The sequence below is a fragment of the Myotis daubentonii genome, chromosome 18 (genome assembly GCF_963259705.1).
Source record: "Myotis daubentonii chromosome 18, mMyoDau2.1, whole genome shotgun sequence".
NCBI classification, from domain to species: Eukaryota; Metazoa; Chordata; class Mammalia; order Chiroptera; family Vespertilionidae; genus Myotis; species Myotis daubentonii.
The window spans coordinates 32,544,172-32,565,498 of record NC_081857.1 but is presented as its reverse complement, the minus strand read 5'-3'; the positions used below and the strand labels follow the sequence as shown (position 1 = coordinate 32,565,498).

The following is a 21,327-nucleotide window of genomic DNA, read 5'->3' as shown; positions in this document are numbered from 1 at the left end:
CACCTTCTATATGCAGGACTTTTTGTTAGGGATTTTGCAAACATTATCTCATTAGTCCTTACACCAATGAATATTGTTACACAGATGAGGAAATTGAGTCTCAGCAAGTTACATAATATGGTCAAGAGTATGCATCCCGGAAGTGAGAGAGCCAGGATTAGAACAATCATTGGTGACTGAACACTGGGCTCTTTCTATCCCTCAGATAGTCCTCTGACATATTATATGGAGCTTTGCAACACCCTCTGAGTCTAAACAAGACGAAGAATTTCCTAGGTGTCTTATCTCTGGTTTGTGGACTTCCTACCCGTTTACAACCACGTGCTGCTGGTCAAAGCAAAATGTCTGCTTGCTGTTGAGATGACTTACATTATCTACTAGAACAGAAGAGATTATGGTTTAAAACTGACAATCAAACTACCAGAACACAATTGGCATTCATTTCAACTGCATTTCCTCAGCTTTAGGGAAGGATATCAGTGTGGTCAATGCAGCAGCCTCATCCAGCTGGGAGGCCCAGCCACCAGCTACAGACACTCCTTCTGCTACCCTCAGGCCCACACATCACTGCGCAGCCACCCACAGGAGTATGTGAGGGTACGGACCAACCTGGCTCAGAGAAGCCTCAGCCCCTGCCCCCACCAATCCTCATGCTCTGTTCTAAGGAAACGAGACAACCCACATAACATGCATGACAGGCTCAACAAGCCACACTCACCTTCAATCTTTAATTTCCAAGGAAGCATGACCTGGGGACATTTCCCCAGCCAGACCAGGGTCAGGCCAGTCCTGATGTTAAATTTTCACTCACAAATATGTGACCCTGAAAGGAGCATCAGTTTTGAAGTCAGAAGGCCTTAATCCAGCAGCAGCCCTGGCACTTGCCGGGTGACCTTGAGCAAGTATCTTAACCTCTTCTCAACCTAAATGTTCTGCCTTCCAGGTTTATTGTAAAGGTCAGACCAAGTAGATAAGATAAAGCTTCCACTTATAAATACATAACCAGGCATTGATGATATTCCCCAGGGTGTGAAAATGAGCACACTTGGGATTGGCCACTGACCAAACAAAATGCCCTGCCTTTGTGTCCAGGTTATGACCACTCGAGAGGACAAAGCAATCATCGTGGAGAAGCAGGATGGCACGCGGATAGTGGACCATGCTGATGGGACCAGAATCACAACCTTTTACCAAGTTTATGAAGATAATTTTATTCGTTTGAGTGATCAAGAACTAAGTATGCTTTTTTTTTCAAGTATGTGACATTATTTTATAAGTCTCTAGAATTTGATAGGCAGAGAGATAGCAGCTCTAGTTGGCTCATGGGTAGTAATAGTGGCTTTTCCATTTTCATTCCCAAAAACCTATAGTCTGCTATGGTGGCAACTAAAATTTAAAAATCATGACTCAACTGTCCTGGACATTAGCTCTCAGACTTAATTTCTTAGATCTTTAAGGAATCAAATTTGAATAAATAGGTGAACTCAGCTAGGCCCCCCTTCAATTCCAAGCATGCCTCAGGCCAGCTGCAGCTGCTAAGCAACTGGCACCTGTTCAAAGATTCTAAATGCCTACCAGCCTTCCTAACCTAAATCTGAACAAGATTTTTAGAGAAAAATTATTACCTGACTTCCTTTTCTTTAATTCCAGAGTTTATTTCATGCATTAATGCTTCATTGCCAAATTAAGTGCAATGAAATTGGCAAGTGAGTGGGAAAAGCGGGTGTCTTTATGCCCCATTAGACAGAGTGATAATTAAGAGTCAATTGGGAGGGCAATTTAAAAATATCTAGGAAATTGTAAAGGTACCTATCATAGGATTCACTAACTCCACACCTGGGTAGATATAGAACAACACTCTTATGCATTTATATAAAGAAATAGGTGCAGGGGTGCTATTTACAACACTGAGTATAATATTAAAATATTGGAAAGCATGAATGCCCATCAACAGCAGAACAGAAAAATAACAGGTGGTATATACTTACAAAGGAATACTATATAGCAGTTGAAAGGAAAGAAGTGCACACACAATATACATGTACACACAAGTAAGTATATCAAAATGGCTAAAGGTCTCAAAACAAGGCTGAGAAAAGCAGTTGCAGAATGATACAGAGTAACATATAACATGCAAATTTAAAACACACAAAATATTATACATTGTTTTGGTATGCATCTACACTAACAAAGGGGAAATATGCAAATTGACTGTATCTTGCCCAACAGCCAATCAGGAGTGAGTATGCAAATTAACCCGACAAAGATGGTGGGTTAATTTGCATACATAGGCACCAAGTGGCCAGGGGCAGGGCGGGATGCAGGCATTCTGCACCACCTCAGCTGCTGTGGGCCTCTGGGCAGCATGGGAAGGCAGAAAGGTGGCTCCGGCAGGAGCGAAGGCAGTGCCGGCAGCCAGGGGAAGGAAGGCCCATTCTTGCACGAATCTTCGTGCATCGGGTCTTTATATAAAAGTATATAAATGGATTGCAAGAGAAGGGAATAAACTGAGAATAAATTCTTATGTACATATTAAAAATGTTGAAGCAAATATAGCAGAATATTAACAAGTGCAAATGTTGATTGAGTAGTTATGCTTTTCCGGATGTTTTCAATTTTTCAAAGTAAAAAGAGTAGTGAGAATTAAACAGCACACTACACTAAGTCTGAAAAGATCCTCTGGGATTATTGCTCTATGTTGCCAGGGAGAACCTGGGCACTCCTGCTTTGTGGAGTGAGCTCTCAGCACTCAGTCTCAACTTCCAGTCCAGGCAGCCGGGAGACAGGAGCAAAATTAGCAAGCAGCGTGTTTCCAATGTGTGCATGCTCTCAGATCTGCTTGCCATGCATTTGCCCGCAGATGAAGGTCCTCAGGTGACTGCCACTAGGCAGGTGAAGTGCATGCGGATAGAAAGTTCACACTATGCCACTGTCATCACCAACTGCGAGGACAGTAGATGCTGTGCCACCTTTGGGGATGGGACATCTGTTATTGCAAAGCCACAGGGAACATACCAGGTAGGTCTTGGGGGAGAAGTGGCATTGGGAGGAGGAAAAGGAGTGCCAAAGGTAAATGTCCATTCAACTAAGAAAACCCACTGAACCAGGGCAGTGAGCATGCCTGCCATGTGGACCCTCTTGGAGATGACTCCTGCCCAAGATCATGAAGGGTTCAACAGTTTAAATAGGGCCACGTGATTTTGCTTCAGTTAAAATGTTTTTATTATTTTATATTAAACATCTGAAATAAGAAAGTACAGCAATTACTTGAAAGAAATAGTGAAGTAAGTTCATTCATGGATAATAGAGACCATTATAAACTTTTGAACAATAATAGATACAGAGGCAGAGCTGCCTCAAACAGATTGTCAAACTGCAGCGGGAAGGCCGGGGAGGGTTGGGGGACAGGAGGTAGGGGGGTAAGAGATCAAGCAAAGGACTTGTATGCATGCATATAAGCATAACCAATGGACATAAGACACTGGGGGATAGGGGAGGCTAGGGGACTGTCTAGGGTGGGGGGGGGGAAAATGGACACATATGTAATACCCTTTGTATTACTTTAAGCAATAAAAAAAGAAAATTAAAAAAAGAAAAGAAATAGTGAAGTAAGTAGATGAAATATGAGGACTTGGGACAAATTAGATGCTAATTATTCAGTGCACCTCCTTATCAGGTAGTCCTTCCCAAATCTTAAATTCTCAGATTTTCTTCCTAGAAATACAGTTTGTGGCAGAGATCTGTGAATAATTTTTGTCCTAAAATGATTCTTCAAATTCCTTAATTTGATTAAGAAATTTAAAATAATTTCTCTCTTTCTGATACCCTTCCAGGTGTTACCTCCAAACACAGGCTGTCTCTATATTGATAGGGATTGTTCAGCTATATATTGCCATGAATCAAGCAGTGATATATACCATCCTTTCCAAAACCGTGAGGAGCTGAGAGCTAGCATGTACATCATGAAGCACACCTCAGAGGTTATCTGTCAGGTCCTGGACCCAGAGGGAAACACCTTTGAGGTAAAATGTATCATTAGTTTGGAAAGAGAGGCTATGGCTTTGCTTTTCAGATATTTCACATGAGAGAGCCTCCACGTAGCTTTTTACCTTAGCAGCTTTGGAGTAAGTTATCTACTAACTGCCAATACTTTGGGCAAGTGGTAGCGAATGTCAGTATCTTTGATTATCAAGTGTACTTGCGTAGGGAATAGAAAGCCCAGCTATTGGAATGGTAGAAATGCTAAAGCCAAGTAATTAATTAAAACATAGTGTATGAAACAGTGGAAAAAACTAAACATCTATAAATAATGCCAACACAAAGGAATGGTGGAAGAGTGGTCTGTGTCCAGGGTAAAGTAAAAGCAAATGCATGCACAGCAGGCAGAGAATCCACGGTGAGAATTTCAGTTAATGGGGGTTCTGTGGGGATGAAGATGGGGCGGGGGGGCCTGAAGTGGAGTTTAGCTACTCGGACAGAACTCGACCTTCTGTTTCTCTGTCCCTCAAAAGCAAAACTTACCTCTAGGCCGGGCATTGGCAAACCCTGGCCATTTGTTTGTATGAGCTAAAAATTGTTTTCATATTTTTTAGTGGTTAGGAAAACATCAAAAGGAGAATAATGTTTCTTGACACATAAAAAGCCCTACCCGGCTTGGCTCAGTGGATAGAGCATCGGCCTGCGGACTGAAGGGTCCCAGGTTCGATTCCAGCCAAGGGCATATGCCTGGGTTGCAGGCTTGTTCCCCAGTAGGGGGTGTGCAGGAGGCAGCCAATCAATGATTCTCTCTCATCATTGATGGTTCTATCTCTCTCTCCTTCTCCTTCTCTCTGAAATCAATAAAGAAATATATTTTAAAAAATGACAGGAAATACAAATTTCAGTATCTATCTATATCTATCTATCTCTATCTATCTATCTATCTATCTATCTATCTATCTATCTATCTATCTATCTATCCACATATCTATCTAATCTATCTATCTATCTATCTATCTATCTATCTATCTATCTATCTATCTATCTATCTATCTATCTATCTATCTATCTAAAAGCCTAAGTGACTGTTAAGACTGGTTGACCGGTCACATGACACACACTGACCACCAGGGGCAGATACTCAATGCAGGAGCTGTCCCCTGATGGTCAGGGCGCTCCCACAGCCAACTTCCCATGGTCCTTCCCCCCAGCAGGCTAGCCCCGATCAGCCCCAAGAGGGACTAGGTGAGAGGGCCCTGATCAGCCCCAATTCCCAGCCAGGCCGAGGGACCCCACCCATGCACAAATTCCTGCACCAGGCCTCTAGTTGTTATATAAAGTTTTACTAGAATACAGCGATGCCTACTGGTTCATGGCTTCTGGTCATGGAAGGGTAGAGTTGAGTAGTTACAACATAGGCTCTATGGCCCACCAACTTTAAACTATTTACTATCTGGCCTTTGGGGGCAGGGGCGGTGGAAGAAGGTTTGTCAACCCCTCCTTTAGGCATTTATCTTTTTTTTTCCCACTCCTCACCCAAGAGTGGAATTTTGTGTGTTGGTGGTGCAGTTATTTTAGATTGGAACCATACCACAGAGTCCCCAACTTTGTTTTGTTATTCAAACAAGCGGTGATCCAGCTTGTTTTTGTTTGTTTGTTTGTTTGTTTTGGTTTTTTTTTGTACTAAGCAAATAAAGCTCTTCACAGCATGAATTTAGGCTCCTAACAAATTTAAATTTACAATGAATTTAAATTGAAAGCCCAGCCCTTCTAGGTTGAACACATGGGTTATCCAGGCCAAGCATTCTTCTAGGCGTTGATGCTCTTCTTGGCCATCCTCTATGGTGGTCTTTCAGCCTGGACTGCACTGCTTTCTGGAAAAACCCAAGCCATATCTAGACAGTAGTGAGGACTAGCATGTTTCCCTCTCATATTGATACTCAATCTGTTTCCCTATGTACTCTCTCCATGCATCCTAATTCTGTGCTTGGAGTCGCAGAATATAAACCTCTTCCATGCTGTCACTCAATCTTTCAAGACAACTAGCACATGACCAGCCTTTCCTCCATGTTTAAATCCCAGTTCCTTGAACTGATCCTCAGAAGATAAGGTTTGGAGACCTCTGCCTTCCTAGTCACCTTCTTCAGGGGATTTCTGGTTTTTCTAATTTGTTTTCACAGTCTAGGTGTGGTTTGTGAGTGAACATGTGCTATTAGGTTTTCAATTTTATGAATCTGTACTTAGTGAGCAATACCTTATAAATAAATAAAAATACCTGATTTTCTGAGAATACAAAAAATCATCTACTTCTCAAGTGTGATCAGCAGAAATGTAAGCTTTATGGCGTTTTTTTCTTTCAGTTGCTAATATACTTTGTCCCTTAGGTCATGGCTGATGGTAGCGTATCAACTAGGCTACCTGAAATCAATTTGGAAGATCATTTAGATGCAAGTCCAGAAGGCTATGATAATTTATCATCTGCTCACCTTCATAAGAATCATCTGCAAATCTTTGGTGAACATGTCCCCAGGTAATACGATAAAAATAATACCAGGACTTTTATTTTTAATTCGGAGTTCAAGGGGCATTTTAACTGAATACGTCAAGTGATTCAATTTTTATTTCTTCAAATAGGTTTTTTGTTGTCTATGCCGATGGATCAGGAGTGGAACTTCTTCGAGACAGTGACATTGAAGAGTACCTGTCCTTGGCATACGGAGAACCAACTACCGTAGTTCTTCAAGAGCCAGTGCAGGAGCAGCCAGGTAGGAAGCCTACCAGGCTGGAGCTCACTGTGTCCCTTCCCAAACTCTCACCTTTCCTATCCAGTCCACGCCCAGGTCGTCTCTACTTTTTCCCTTTGCTCACTTTTCAATTCTACTTTTTACCTGACTGTGTCAACCTATATCTATAGTTATTGGTGCTCAGACCAAGATTTATCTGAGCGTCAACCTATGTAAACGGTGGAGGATGAGGTCGCTCTCCTACCCATATGCAGATTTGTATCTGTGTTTAAGTATGTTATGTATGTACCTAGGTTCCTATTTATGTGTTTGTTTAATCTTGGTAGAAAAAGAAAAGAAAAGTAGGATATCCCCTGTAAGTTAATTTTCTGTCATTTTGACAGTGTTACCTTAATGAATTTAATAGAATAAAAAGAGAAAGTACATTTGATATGTGAGTTAGAAAGCCAACTTGAAATATGTTTTGTCATGTATTCATTGGACATTTATATTACTTTCAATTTCAAAAAAAGTCTGTGAGTAAAGATTAGAGACACATATTGCATTAAGTTTGAATCATCCGTGTATGTAATATGTGTATTTAAACATAGATATAAACTTGCATTTTATCTGTGTACCAAACTAATGTTCTAGTGAGTCTAAGTGTATGTGTGTTTGTGTTTTAATTTTTTCTCTGGTTGGTAGGATATATTTTGTGCTTGTTTATAAATATACCTGCATCTGTGTGCAGTTAGATCTTTTAGTGTATCACATTGAGCGCCATGTCAGTCACCGGTGACTGATACTGTACTTTCAGTCTGGAAGACAAAACAGGCTGGGCGCTTAACATGGTATCAGTGCACATGCTCTTTGTGAATGTGGAGAGTGGGGTGCTCTCACTGGTTGTACAGTGCATGTATGGAACTGTGTGAGAACAAGAATTCAAATTGCATTTAACTAGCACCTACTTGATAACCCACCATGTGCTAAACACTGGCTGGGTATTAGGGATACAGTGGTGAGCTAAGAGAGTATGGAAGTCTTCCCTGAAGACACTGGAACCAACAGCTGGCGGATATGTAGGAGTTCATTAAGATGGGAGGGAAAGCTATCTTAGAAGAGAGAATACAAAGCAGGAAGCATAAAACACTGGAGAAAATGGGGGAAAGGCTGTAGTACCTGAAGCTCAGAAAGGAAGAATGGTGCAGGGTGAGGCAGGGGTGAGAAAATATTAAAAAAGACTCAGTTTTATCCTGTGAGCAATGGTAAGTCAATGAATAGCTGAAATCATGGCTTAAGGTAATCCGTCACCCTGACTGCTGGGGAAGGTTCACTCGCCGAGTAGTTATGGGCAGAAAAGCTAGTCCTTGCTGCAATCCCAAATAGGATCTCTCGGAGGTGAATGATCTAAGGAGGGACAGTGGAGAGGGAAGAAGTGCTGAACTCCAGAAATGTTTAGTGGTGGGATAGACAGGACGTGGATGTGAGTTTTGAAGGACAATGAGTACTTTCAGGTCATCTAAATCCAGTCTGTAGGTGTTGCAGTGACTAAAAGCCACCTTTCTTTTGAGATCTTAAGGACCTTAAGCATCATTGCTATGTCTCACTTATCAAATAGTGGTTGTTGAATTTAGTGAATGCCCATGGAAATTTTCAGAATGTTTTTGATAGAAAAGTGACCCTCTGATGACTCTCTTTCAACAAGGTGCCCTCAGCATCACTGTCCTTCGCCCTTTTTGTGAAGCATCGCCATGGCTGATGAAGAAAGAGCTCGATACAATTGTCCCTCCGAATCTCCAGTCGAGGACATGGGAGACATTTCCCCCAGTAGAGGTATAACTTTTCTAGCTGAAAAGTCACTAAATTTGCATATCCATTCATAAATGAACCAGAGTCTCAGGTCTTCTCACATATATTCATTCTTTTTTTAAAAAATATTTTATTGATTTTTTACAGAGAGGAAAGGAAAGGGATAGAGAGTTAAAAACATCGATGAGAGAGAAACATCAATTCAGCTGCCTCCTGCACACTCCCTACTGGGCATATGCCTGCAACCAAGGTACATGCCCTTGACCGGAATCAAACCTGGGACCCTTCAGTCTGCAGGCCGATGCTCTATCCACTGAGCCAAACTGGTTAGGGCCATATATTTTTTTATTATTATGTAAGTTGTGAATGGGCTTATGGAATTTTATTTTTTAAGATATATTTTATTGATTTTACAGAGAGGAAGGGAGAGGGATAGAGAGTTAGAAACATCCATGAGAGAGAAACATCTATCAGCTGCCTCTTGCACACCCCCTACTGGGGATGTGCCCACAACCAAGGTACATGCCCTTGACCAGAATCGAACCTGGGACCCTTCAGTCCGCGGGACGATGCTCTATCCACTGAGCCAAACTGGTTAGGGCTGGAATTTTATATTTGAAGACTTTGACACTGTAGATTTAGATACACCTGACCAGCTAATCTGTTTTATTTCTTTTACCATACATTGCAGGCTTGAACATCTTCTCATGATATAAAAACGCTCTGAGTAACCCATGTTACAGTTCTACTGTCATGGAATTACTGATATGCAATACAAAAATCTTCTCTCCACTGGTTCCTTATTTGTTAGTTTTAACGCACAATTTTTTCTTATCTCATTAATTCATAAATTAAATTCACAAGAAAAATGTAAAGGATTATACACAGGGATTTAAACTATAATGTTAAAAAATAAATACTGTAATTAGGTCACAGTAGAAAAGCCTCCACCTAAAGTTTTTTTAAGAATGAAAGAAAATATCTGGAGTGAGAACCTTGAAGTCCTGAATCTCACAAGACTTTCCATTTCATCTTGCAAGCAGTTTAAGTAATATGTCCAGCTTATTGTCAGGTGTTAAATTATTAAGTCAGTGAAGGCATTGATAAGATGATCAGAGAGAGATACTAGTGTTAAGTGAAGAGGATAATGTTTTGAGTTTATGATGATTTTTGCTTTCCTGAATAATTTTATAATAGCAGGGGCATAAAATAATGAACAATTAAGCCGCAGTGGTTCTCAACTTTCCTAATGCCACGACCCGTTAATACAGTTCCTCATGTTGTGGTGACCCCCAACCATAAAATTATTTTCATTGCTACCATAACTGTAATTTTGCTACTGTTATGAATCATAATGTAAATATCTGATATGCAGGATGTATTTTCAGGGGTCGCGACCCACAGGTTGAGAACTGCTGACAATGATCTCCTAGCCCTATATTTTAATTTGGTGACTATAATCAACATGGTAAATGAAGATGATCTGAATCCTAGTCCTGACTCTACCAATTATTAATGTGGGATTTGGGACAAGTCACACTGGACCTTTACTTCCTTATCTAAAAAATGAAAAGACACACCAAATGGCTCACTAAGGCTATACATCCAAGTTGGAAGCACTGCATTATGACAAATAATATGCGACATCTGAAATGAATGAAAGCAGTTCAGTCTCTTCCTCTGCAACTCCTGTAGCTATGACCACACACAGTGGGAGTTGCCCAACCCAGGCAAGACGCCGAGTGCTTATCACTGACCAGGCAGTGGACACTGAATAGCAATTTAAAAGGGAGCACATCAGACACACTGCGGGGCATATGGCATCAAACCACACCACTCCTGAAAACAGAGGATAGCATAGAGATGAGAGTCCACTCTAAGGCAGACATTTCTGCTCAAGAGATCCTCAAAGATTCATGCTTATTCTAGAGTGAGCTCAAAGACCACTCAGGTCTGTAGATGGTTTCTCTCATTAAGTCAACATATTCATGGAACCAGAAAGTTAAAGATTGTTTTATTCCAAGTGTCTTTGGCTACCTGTGGGTATCAAAGGACAGTCTCATGCATTTGGCCTAAGCTAGGCTGTAGCCACGTTGCCATAACACAGCACTGCTTGGCACTCCCCTAAGTGCCATCCACAGGACATCATGCAACAGGATTTTAAAATATGCAGATTCTCAGTAACACATATAAAGAGGAAAACTTGCCCAGTTTTTCTTACACTTGTGAAACTTTTTGAGAACAATGATATTTTGTTTATTTACCTTTTTGCCTATGTATTCCCTAACAGTGGTTTCTAGCATAGTATTTAAATAATAAGAATTCAGTTTTTTTAAAATGTTGATTTCTTGTGTGGTTGTTTTGCTTTGTTTTGTTAATAGAAAAAAACTCCAGGACCTCCGTTTGGCACTCAGATTTGGAAGGGCCTTAACATTGAGACCAAACAGCTAGTGAGCACCCCCGCCCCTGTAGTCAAGAGCCCCAATGTGCTACAGATACGCCAGTTCATCCAGCACGAGATCATAAAGAATGAGGTGAAACTGAAGCTACAGATTTCCCTTAAGGTAATGGAATCCAAGTAACCTGCCCCAAAAGAATCAGGAACAGGGCAATCACTTCTCTTGGTTTGCTGAGGAACCTGAATTAATGTAACAGAGGAGTGTCAATCTTCAAGAGGGGAGGACATTGAGAGGTATAAAATGCTAAATGAGTCCCATAAGGTGTAGGAAGTATTGAGATCCCAAAGACACTGAGAAGATAAGTAACTTTTATATATGATGGTTATATAGAGTCCTCACTTCTCATTATGTGGAAAACTAGCCTAGTGACCTCTGGAAAAAGGTAGAACTGCATATTAATCTGAAATTTGTCTCTGAAAGAAAACTATTGTTGGTTTTGGGAAATGGCTTAAGAATTTGTAAATATTTAATTAATTGTATAAGCATATCTGTAACATCTCACTGTCTAGGTATGTTAAATCTCAGAACAAGGATCATATGTTCTGAGATTTGGGTCTCTAGTACCTGACATAGAACAGGGGACAATTATTTGTGGAAATAGATCAAATATTTATGGAGAAAGTCAAGTATGTTCCTCTTGGAAGCAAAGGCATGCCTAAGCAACTTACATTCAAAGATAGAACCATAAAGGTTGTCCCTGGAAAGGACTCTGAAGATCATCTAATTACCTGTGTCCATTTTATTGGTGGGGACAGTGGAGCATATAGTTAGATGTGGGGCCTCTCTGAAGTCCTCATACAGTTCTAATGTCCTATGGCCCTTAAAGCTTTGCTTTTGTGCTTTTCAGATCTTTGCTTACTAACATATTAAAGAAGGGTCTTTCTAGATTGCTTGACCAGTAACTGTGGTGGCTGGTCATTGTGAATTTATATATTCTTAATCTCTTTGTGATATTCCAAGTTGATGTTGACTAGTTTGGTGTCTCTCTCTACCTTATTTCTGATTTCTATTGATTCATTTTATTCTGCTGATTTAGGATTATATAAACCATATCCTAAAGAAAGAAGATGAGCTACAGGACATGACAGTTAAAGATTCCAGAACTGAGGAGGAGAGAGGCAACGCTGCAGATCTCCTCAAACTAGTTATGGTGAGACAGAATGTTCACACACCACTGTCCTTACTGTTGTTCCACTACTAGTTATGGTGAGACAGAATGTTCACACACCACTGTCCTTACTGTTGTTCCACTACTAGGTGCTCCAAGACAAAATCCTATAAGTAAGAGCTTGTTTCTGCCATTTCTGTGAAGCATTTTCTCCCTCCTTATAATTTCTTATTTCTGTGGAAATCTGACTTCTTATATATTGAATTTTTCAAATGTCTTTTAGGCTCTTTCTTAAATCATAAATAACTCTGAAGGCTCTTAAAAGAAAAGTTTTTATTCTCTTAAGAGAAATTGATATCCTTTGAAACAGTGAATGAATTAGTGAAGGAAATAGGAAGGAGGAAGAAAAGGAGTTTCTACAACTTAAAATGATTTTTAGAAATTTGTTAAGTGAACAAATTGACTAAAAAATCAAATAAGATTTGTATAAGCATTAAAAATAATTCATTGTAATTTTCATAAAAGATCAAATTGATCACATAAGAATGCTTGTAAACAAAGTGAATTTTGTGTGCAACATAATAATTAAGGAATTTTCTCTTTATTTCAGTCTTTCCCTAAAATGGAAGAAACTATAAAAAGTCATGATACTCAAAGTAAGTACATTTAATATTTTTTTTGCAAAATATTTACATATTCCAAAAGAACAACCTTAAATACACTTCAGTCATTCTTGCGTCTAATAGCAAAGTTCTGTGTAGGTATTTCTGTTGTTGTATTAGCCATGTTGTATCATTATTATTTATTCATATTTTTTTCTGCCTGAATTATGAGATTCTTGAAAACTGTGATTGCCTCTAATTCATCTTTAACATTCATTTTCTGAATAAAAAAAGTTAACATTTGGCTTCTATGTTAACCTTAACCTATATCTAGAACATGGCTAAGACACAGGAAGAAAACAATCAACCAATGGGCACTCTCCCCCCTGCCCCTACACCCACTCAGAACTTTGGAACCACTACACAATTGTCACCAAAACCTCACCCTATTTTACTCTATATCTACTCTTGGAAAATAGCCTCATTCAAAGCATTTTATTTTGTAATATGTATGGCTCCAAAAAAGGTTATATGGTTTCATAGTTCATGGCAGACAAGCAACATAGAAACTTGGTAATTTGGGTTTGATTTTTGGCCATCTGCAGCAGCCATGGCTTCATTAAGCCCACAGATGTGTTTTGTGTGTCCCTACCATGTTAGCTTGAACAGTTTTTTTTTAATCTGAATTTTTCTTTTCTTGAAATGTCACTTGACCACATTGTAGCATGTGGCTCAAGACTGTAAACAGAAGAATCCATCACAACCCAGTGTCTCCCTGTCCTCACACAGTGTCATCACTCTTCCCCCTGGACAGCCCCTTGTATTAAGGTTGCCAGATTGAGCAAATAAAAATAGAGAAGGCCCAGTTATATTTGACTTTCAGATAAAGAAAAAGTAATTTTTTAGTGTAAGTTTTGGGACCCATTTATATTTTAAAAATATTACTTGTTTATCTAAAATTCATATTTAATTAGTTGCCCTATACTCTATCTGGTAAACCTACTTTCGGCATTTGAATTCATAACCTCTGGCATGAGGGAACAGTCTCCAGAGAGGTAAATGGGTAGGTTGCCCAAAAGTGAAGGACAAATTAAATATATTTTGGAAACACAAAAATTAACAAACAGATGTGGGAGTCAAACAGGGTCTTGCATACTTAACAGCAGCCCCTGACATATTAATAGTAGAGATCCGGGGCCAAGGCTCCCCACAGGATTTCCTAGGACACTAGTCTCTGAGGTGGCTCCACCAAGAATGACTTGTATGATGTAAGTTTGGATAATGCTGCATGTTGCTTTATGTTCTTGGAGAGCCACAATATACACTAAATAATGGAGGATACAGAGAAGTCCCGCGCAATGAAACATAATTCTAGTTGGTGTGAGTTACACTAAAAAATTATTGGTTGTTTATCTGCAATTCAAATGTAACTGGGTCTTTTCTATTGTTATTTGCTAAATCTGGTAACCTTAATATCAGGGGCTGCCCAGGGGAAGAGGACAGGGAGACACTAGGGTTGTGATGGATTCTGTATGACCTGGTGTTTCCCAAGCTCATATACCCATGAGCCTTGTTTCTTTTTTTAATCTCCTATTAACATCCCACCAAGACCATGATCTGTGGAATGAACTCTGAGAGTCACTTCCCAAATTATCAAAAAAAAAAACCAAGCACATTGTATTACATTCATACCCTTAGATTTAGATCGTCATAGTTTTGTGTATTTTTTCTTTTTGGAAAAAAAGAGACACAGAACAATTTAAATAAAACGGGTACTTTTTCGGTGCTTCAGATACAATGAAATTCAGTCAGGTAGATGCTGATTCCCCTAATAACATGTCACTATGTTTCCTTTTTTAAAAAAAAAAACAAAACACACATTTTTATTGATTTCAGAGAGGAAGAGAGAGGGAGATAGAAACATCAATGATGAGAGAGAATTACTGATTGGCTGCCTCCTCCCTCACTGGGGCTCGAACCTACAACTCAGGCATGTGCCCCTACTGGGAATCGAACCATACCTCCTGGTTCATAGGTTGACGCTCAACCACTGAGACATACTTGCTGGGCACTACGTTTCTCATTTTGTCCTCTAGTAGGGCACTGTGTAAACATTCACTGTTAGTGTATAGCTTGATCATGGAAATCCTAGTAAACACTTGATAGATTAAAGAAAGGCTCTTAGACAGTATCTCTAACGAGACATTAGGTATTGCTTGTGTGTGGGATTGTGTTGTAAAGTTAAATGAATCTATTTTTAAAGTTGCAGCCCACCTAATTGATTTGTACAAGCAGTCTTTGACTTCTGTTCCGGAGTGTCTGCCAGACCCATTTGATACAGAGCTCTCTGAAAAGAAATTGAAGTAAGCTGATCCAATAATGTTTTCCACTTAGTATTAAGCATGCAGTGATTCAGGAATGGAGAGATGTGGGTATCATAACCATGGGTGACCACATACAGGAGATCTCCGCCTTTCATCTGCCACACTGTCAACAACTTATACAGGGGTGGTTTTCTTTTATTATTTGCCAACCGAGAGCATTGCCTCTCTTGCTTTAGAAGCATGTGCATTTCTTTATTCATTCACTGATCCAAATGGACATGTCTGGCATGCCCATTATGTGAAAAGCTTCATGCTGGGAGCTGGAGATAGAGTGATAGATAACAACTCGACCAGTGCCGTCTTGGAGCTAATAAGATAGCACCAGGAACAGCCCCAAAGCAAGTCAACACATAGGCACGTCATGACAGATTGCGAGAAATGCCACGGAAGGTATATGGAGCCCCAGAAGGAAAATGACGGCCCTATTTTATGACTTCAAAAATACGGCTGCTGGGAAGGGGGAATCTTTTGGAAAAATATGCTTTTAGACCTTTCAAAGCATCACATGGACTTATCCCAGAGGCAGCCGGATGGTGGGCACTAAGTAACCTAAGATATGGCCCAATAAGATAACAGAGAAAGAGCCAACTGTGTGGAAAGTCAGCAAAGTATCGTATTGCCTTTTTGGTCATAAGTCTCTTTCCTTTCACATAGGCATGCAGCAACAGTAAAGCACTGGAAAGAGAAGATAGCTCAGAAGAGGTAATCCATTCTGAAGTATATATACATAAACATATGAAAAAGCCCAGCTTTGTGGAATCATAGAATCTTAGAGAAGGAAGGGTTGGGAGGTCCTACCATCCAGGCCCCCTGCTGTGATCTGAATCTCTTCTGCGTTTCTGCCAGGGGTCATTTAAGCTTTTGTGTGACCATATCCTTATCTCTTGAGGATGCCCATTGGACCAGTAGGGGTGGATCCTCTCCCTCTCATAAGTAAGAACGCTGTCTGTGCTTTGCTAATTTTAATTACTGATAAATAATCTAGAACTTAATGCAGAGCATAGTTATAAACATTCAAGGATTCATATAACTCATCTGAGGATGTGCTCTAAGCATCGTGTGCTTTGGTTTCCTTTCAATCCTAGCCAATGATTCCAACTTCAACTCTCTTGCCATAAAGAGAGGAAGCAGATATATTTACTGAGCATATAGTAGTATATATGGTACTATTGTATATATTGGTGTGGCTCCCCTCCAGAATGACTCCCAGATGAATATGCTTCTTAATAACAATGTCTGGGTTACCTTATGGCATGTGTTGGAGAAGTGGTGAGATAAGACCTTAAGTCTCTTGGCCCACCCTACATACAAGGTCAAAGTGTAAGGTGTATACTGTCTCATAGAATATCCCTGGAAGGATTTTCAAGTGCCCAGTGAGAGTGATTGCCTGTGGGGAGGGAGGTTGGGAGGTTAGGTTAGGGGACAGTGTGGGATGGAGACTTCCTTTTTATTATGTACTCTTCAATACCTTTAGAATTGTGTACATGTGTTATCCATTCTCATTTTTTAGAATTTTGGAACACTAAAATTTTTAATTTTAACCAAGAGGTAGGCAATAGAAAGCCAATGTAAGTTTTTGAAAAAGCGAGTGAAACACATAGATATGTGTCATCAAAAAATAAGCGTTGGCAGCATGCATAATAGATTGGAGAGGAGGATTAATGAAGGAGAAAGTTTCAAGGAAATTTGAGGTGGTCAAAAATGTCAGATGATATGGAAGTGTCAGAAAGGAGAATGAATGGTGAAATTAGGGTTTATCAGTTGGAAGGTTTATTGATGTCTTTTGTGAGAAGAGTTTTAAGAAAGTGGTAGGCAATAGGCACACTTCCATAGGTTGATGAGTGAATCCATGAGGCCATAGAGATGAGACATGTTAATGAGAAATTATTGTTTAAATTAGATGATATTTTGATTCAGCCAGTATTTCCAGAGAAGCCATCCAGTGTAAGAGAGCACTGTTTTAGTTCAGTAAAATTAACTCCAGGAATTCAGTTTGTTTATCTATAAAACGAGGATGATTGGACCACCTAATACCTAAGGTCAGCTCGCACACTGGGTGACTAATTGCTAATTAGCAAATGCACTTATCAAGATCATGGGCTTGGAGGAGGCAGCCTGGGTTTTAATTTGGACTTTACTTCTTACTAGCTAATGATTTAGAGTGGGTTACATAACTTCTCTAGGCCTTGGCTTTTTGGCCAATACAATGGGAATAATAATATTAACTCGGAATTCTTATAAGATTAAATATAAAGTACTTTGCAAAGTGTCTGGCATATAATAAGCACTTAAAATGGAAAACTATATCAGATAGGACTAGGTTGAGCTACATTTAACAGACGGCCCCCAAATCAATGCTTTTATAAGAAAGAAGTAGACAGCACCACATCAGATTTTTTTCTTTTCATCTATTCTATCCTGTCGTTCTCAGCACATGATTTCCATCCTTAAGGTTGCTTCATGGTTGCAGAATGACTGCCACAACTCCAGCCATTTCATCCATATTTCAGAAAGTAGAAAAATAAATGAGACAAGGACAAAAGGAAAGCCTCCCAGCTGAGTTAGCCTTCTTTAAAAAGCCACCTGGAGTCTTACTCAGGGAATTTAGTTTACTTCTCATTGCCTGTCTTTACATGTGAAAAGTATAGTTTTTAGCTGGTATATGTCTCCCCAATGTAGGGTTCTGATATTGGAAAGACATCTAGCAGGATTATAATGCTTTTATTTCACTTTGTAATCACTGATCACATTATTCATAAACTTTTACTTAGGTTTTTGTTAGTTCTGCTTCTGAAATTATGCAGATTAGAAGAATCTAGTTGGCTTTAAGACCATGTGGTTTTTAGTCTTTTGAGGTCAACTGTAAAACCAACCAGCTGGTATCATTATTTGCTATCTTACAATGAAAGGCTGATTTCTAAGTAGGAAAAATGACTGGGATATAGAGCTAAAACACAAGCAAATAATATTTTGAAATATTTTATGTCTCTTTTGCATAATTATGGAACCACTGACCAGGAAAGAGATTGAAAACACAAACAACTATTTAATGAAAATTAGGAACAAAGTAGTATCACCTTACTTCAAATCTGAATTTAGCAAGACATTTCAGTCTCAGGTAACTGAGTGTAATTAACAATTATTGAATAAGAGTCCTTTTAAAAGTTGACATAGTGCATATGCAATTATATAATGTTCCTTTCCTGAAGTTATTTCTTTCCTACATCTAATCCGCTAACTAACCTATACCCTTCAAATCCATGTCTTCAAGAGCATATAAGAGAGAGACCTAATTTCAGGTCTTACACCTAAGTCGTGTTCTCTACCAATGTGTTACTACCTCTCCATCTCCCTGCCTTGAATTATCACTATTAATTGCCTTATCCCATCTATTTTAAGCCATTTTTTGTGTGTCAAATTCTCCCTATTGATGCTCATCCTATGATAAATCCCAGTTTTATTCATTAAAGTTTTTATTCCATTGAAATTCTGTTACCCATTGGCTGCTGAGATAACTCTAAGTTATTATAAGTTCAGAACTCCCAGTGTTGCTATGAAAACTCCAGACACTATTATTAACCAGAGGCTGCCTGAAAAGAAATTATAGGAAACTAATTAACAAAATCTACAATTGAGTTAATAAGTCTCTTGAAAAACTTTTAGATTACAAAACTTCATTTCCAAGACCTTAAAAAAGAGACTTTGATCATTGCTTAACAATTTAACATGCTTGTGGCAGCTGCCTTTCAGCCATGTGTAAGTCTAAAATTATTCTTTTGGTTTTTCCTTATCTGTACACCCTTTCTGAAAACTTGCCTCCATTTACAAAGAAAGGTGAAGGTGTGAGCAAAACAACTGAGAAAAATACATGTGGTCTTCATCCAGGTAATGTGCTTGTGTAGCTCCTGTGACTGTGCCTAAATGAAGAATACCTCATAGTGACTCTGAGGCCATAACTAGTTCCTACCACCCTTCGCCTTAGTAACAGCTAATGACATGACCTGCTGTGACCTGTATATTAGTCCTGCCTGACTTATATGAGGAAAGCAAGATGTAACTAAATTCTCTATGAAGGAGAATTCTTGCCAAAAATCCTTAAACTAAATTTGATTAACAGGAAACAATCAAACCCAAAATGTAGGCATTTTTTTAAAGACAATTATCCTGGACTCTTCAGACAAATCAGTATTATTAAAAGAAAAAGATGGAGTAACTGTTCCATATTAAAAGAAACTAAGGAGTCATGAAAACAACATGCAGTGCATGCACTTTGGATGTGGGTTGAGAAAAACCACCATAAAAGATATTGTAGGGCAACTACATGAGTTTGACTGGGGGACTCTATCAGCAGGCATTGTGGCATTACTATAGGTTTTCCTGAGTGTGATGATATGTCAGAGTTTGCAAAGCAAAGATTAAGGCTGGAACAAGGGCTTATAAGTGTGATGGGGAGAAATTGGGGGTGAAGGTTGATGCTTCTACCTGCCACCTACACAGACATCACTAATCAATCAAGTCTACTTTCCTCTTGAGACGGGGAAAGGCCTCAGTTTTTTAGCACAGTCCTCCAGGCAGCTAATTAACAATTACATGTTCAGCCCTAGCCAAGTGGCTCACTTAGTTAGAGTATCGTACCATGCACTCCAAAAGGTTTCAGGTTCCACTCCAGGTTAGGTCCCTGGTCAATTAATGTTTCTCTCTCCCCTCACCCCCTAAAGTCAATAAATACATATCCTTGGGTGAAGATTTTTATAAAAGAATTACATGTCCACAGTAATGAATGCATTTAAGATAAGAAAATTTTTAAAAATTCACATCTCAGTTATTCTTGCCAGATAACATAGGCCAAATTACTTGGTCTCTATTTCATAACCCAACAAGATAGCTACTACTACAGAAAGAACCAGCTAGCTCCCAGGCAGTGTGAGCCCCATTTGTTAATGGCAAGCACTGCATCATATATGAAGAATCATTGCCTCTTAGTAGCTTTTTTTCTATTTAGTCTTTCTCAAGTGTGGGGGTTGAGCACCTTGTTCATTGTAAAGAACACAAACATTAGTAGTGATTGTACCATTGTCTGGAATATCACCTTATAATATTTGTTTTAGGTTTTCTAGATCCCCAGCCAAAAGAAGTTGTAGAACAGGGACCCTCAGATAGGGCTTTTTTTTCAAAATCGGAGAGTTCTGTGAATTTCAAGGAGTTCGCTAACCAGAAGGAAACTGAAAATTTATCCAAGTCTCCCACAGGTATGGTAATCATTTGCTTTATCTCACTGTCTCTCAAAACTGGACATTATGTCCTTTCAGAGTATGGGAGATGGTACTGGGTGTTGAAGGTATGGTTGTGGTTATAGAAAAATTTCTATAGTATCATGAACCCTGGAGCTGTGGAACTGTGAAAGGATTCTTAGCATGATGTGGATACATTGGCAGGTTGGTTAATATGTTGGGTTTGGGAGGATGAGAAAATTCGATTGCAAAGGAGTGGATATAATGATGGAATATATAATCCATTCCAAAGAAACATGAAAGCAAGACAAGAATGAGACAAGTGATTGTTTAAAATGAGGAAGTCAATTGATTACAGGTCTCAATGAGGTTAAATAATTGCTTGTTAAATATGATAGAGTAATAAGCTAGAAGAATAGGAGGCGATGATATATAGAGGGAAGCTTGAAATGAGAGTTTGAAAGTGGTAAAATTATTGGTGTTGGCAAGGTCAAAGATATGACATGAGTGTTTCTGAGATAGAAGAGGAAACTATGAAGAAATGAGAGGATCGAGAATCAGAGAGGACATTGTGATGTCACCAAGAAACATGGAGTAGAAGGCCACCCTAGGTGTCAAGAGCTCCAGTGAATCAAGGGAATGATGGAGAGGTCAGTCAATGATAGCTGCTCGGAGATGTCATAGGTAACTCAGTCTGATGGCAGGAGCTTTAAAGGAATGGGAGTTTTCGAAGGAGGAAACAAACTACTTTGAATCAAGAATACCTACTGCTGCCCTGGGCTCTGATACTTGAGATAAGACATAGTAATGTGGCCTCTTTAAAAGAAGTAAATTAATATTCATATAAACAGCAATGTTGTTGTTGTTGTTTGTTAATCTTCACCTGATGGTATTTTTTCCATTGATTTTTAGAGAGAGTGGAAGGAAAGGAGGGAGGAAGAGAGACAGAGAGAGAGAGAGAGAAAGAGAGAAGCATCAATGTGAGAGACACACATTGGTTGATTGCCTCCCACACATGCCCCAGGGATAGAGC

The 21,327-nt window shown here is 39.3% G+C and overlaps 2 protein-coding genes across 2 annotated transcripts in view; both read left to right on the top strand.

Moving 5' to 3' along the window:
• The window catches only part of S100A8 (S100 calcium binding protein A8), a 238,774-nt gene that overhangs the window by 94,831 nt on the left and 122,616 nt on the right, over nucleotides 1-21,327 (top strand). The window lies entirely within an intron of this gene.
• Nucleotides 1-21,327, top strand: part of SPAG17 (sperm associated antigen 17) — a 131,297-nt gene that overhangs the window by 99,187 nt on the left and 10,783 nt on the right. Inside the window, 14 exon segments of the mRNA XM_059675513.1 lie at nucleotides 1,093-1,237; nucleotides 2,867-3,018; nucleotides 3,834-4,022; nucleotides 6,363-6,508; nucleotides 6,613-6,743; nucleotides 8,407-8,534; nucleotides 10,892-11,074; nucleotides 12,006-12,119; nucleotides 12,688-12,733; nucleotides 14,943-15,042; nucleotides 15,718-15,765; nucleotides 18,082-18,181; nucleotides 18,825-18,948; nucleotides 20,181-20,312. Coding sequence (XP_059531496.1) covers nucleotides 1,093-1,237; nucleotides 2,867-3,018; nucleotides 3,834-4,022; nucleotides 6,363-6,508; nucleotides 6,613-6,743; nucleotides 8,407-8,534; nucleotides 10,892-11,074; nucleotides 12,006-12,119; nucleotides 12,688-12,733; nucleotides 14,943-15,042; nucleotides 15,718-15,765; nucleotides 18,082-18,181; nucleotides 18,825-18,948; nucleotides 20,181-20,312 — 1,738 coding nt within the window.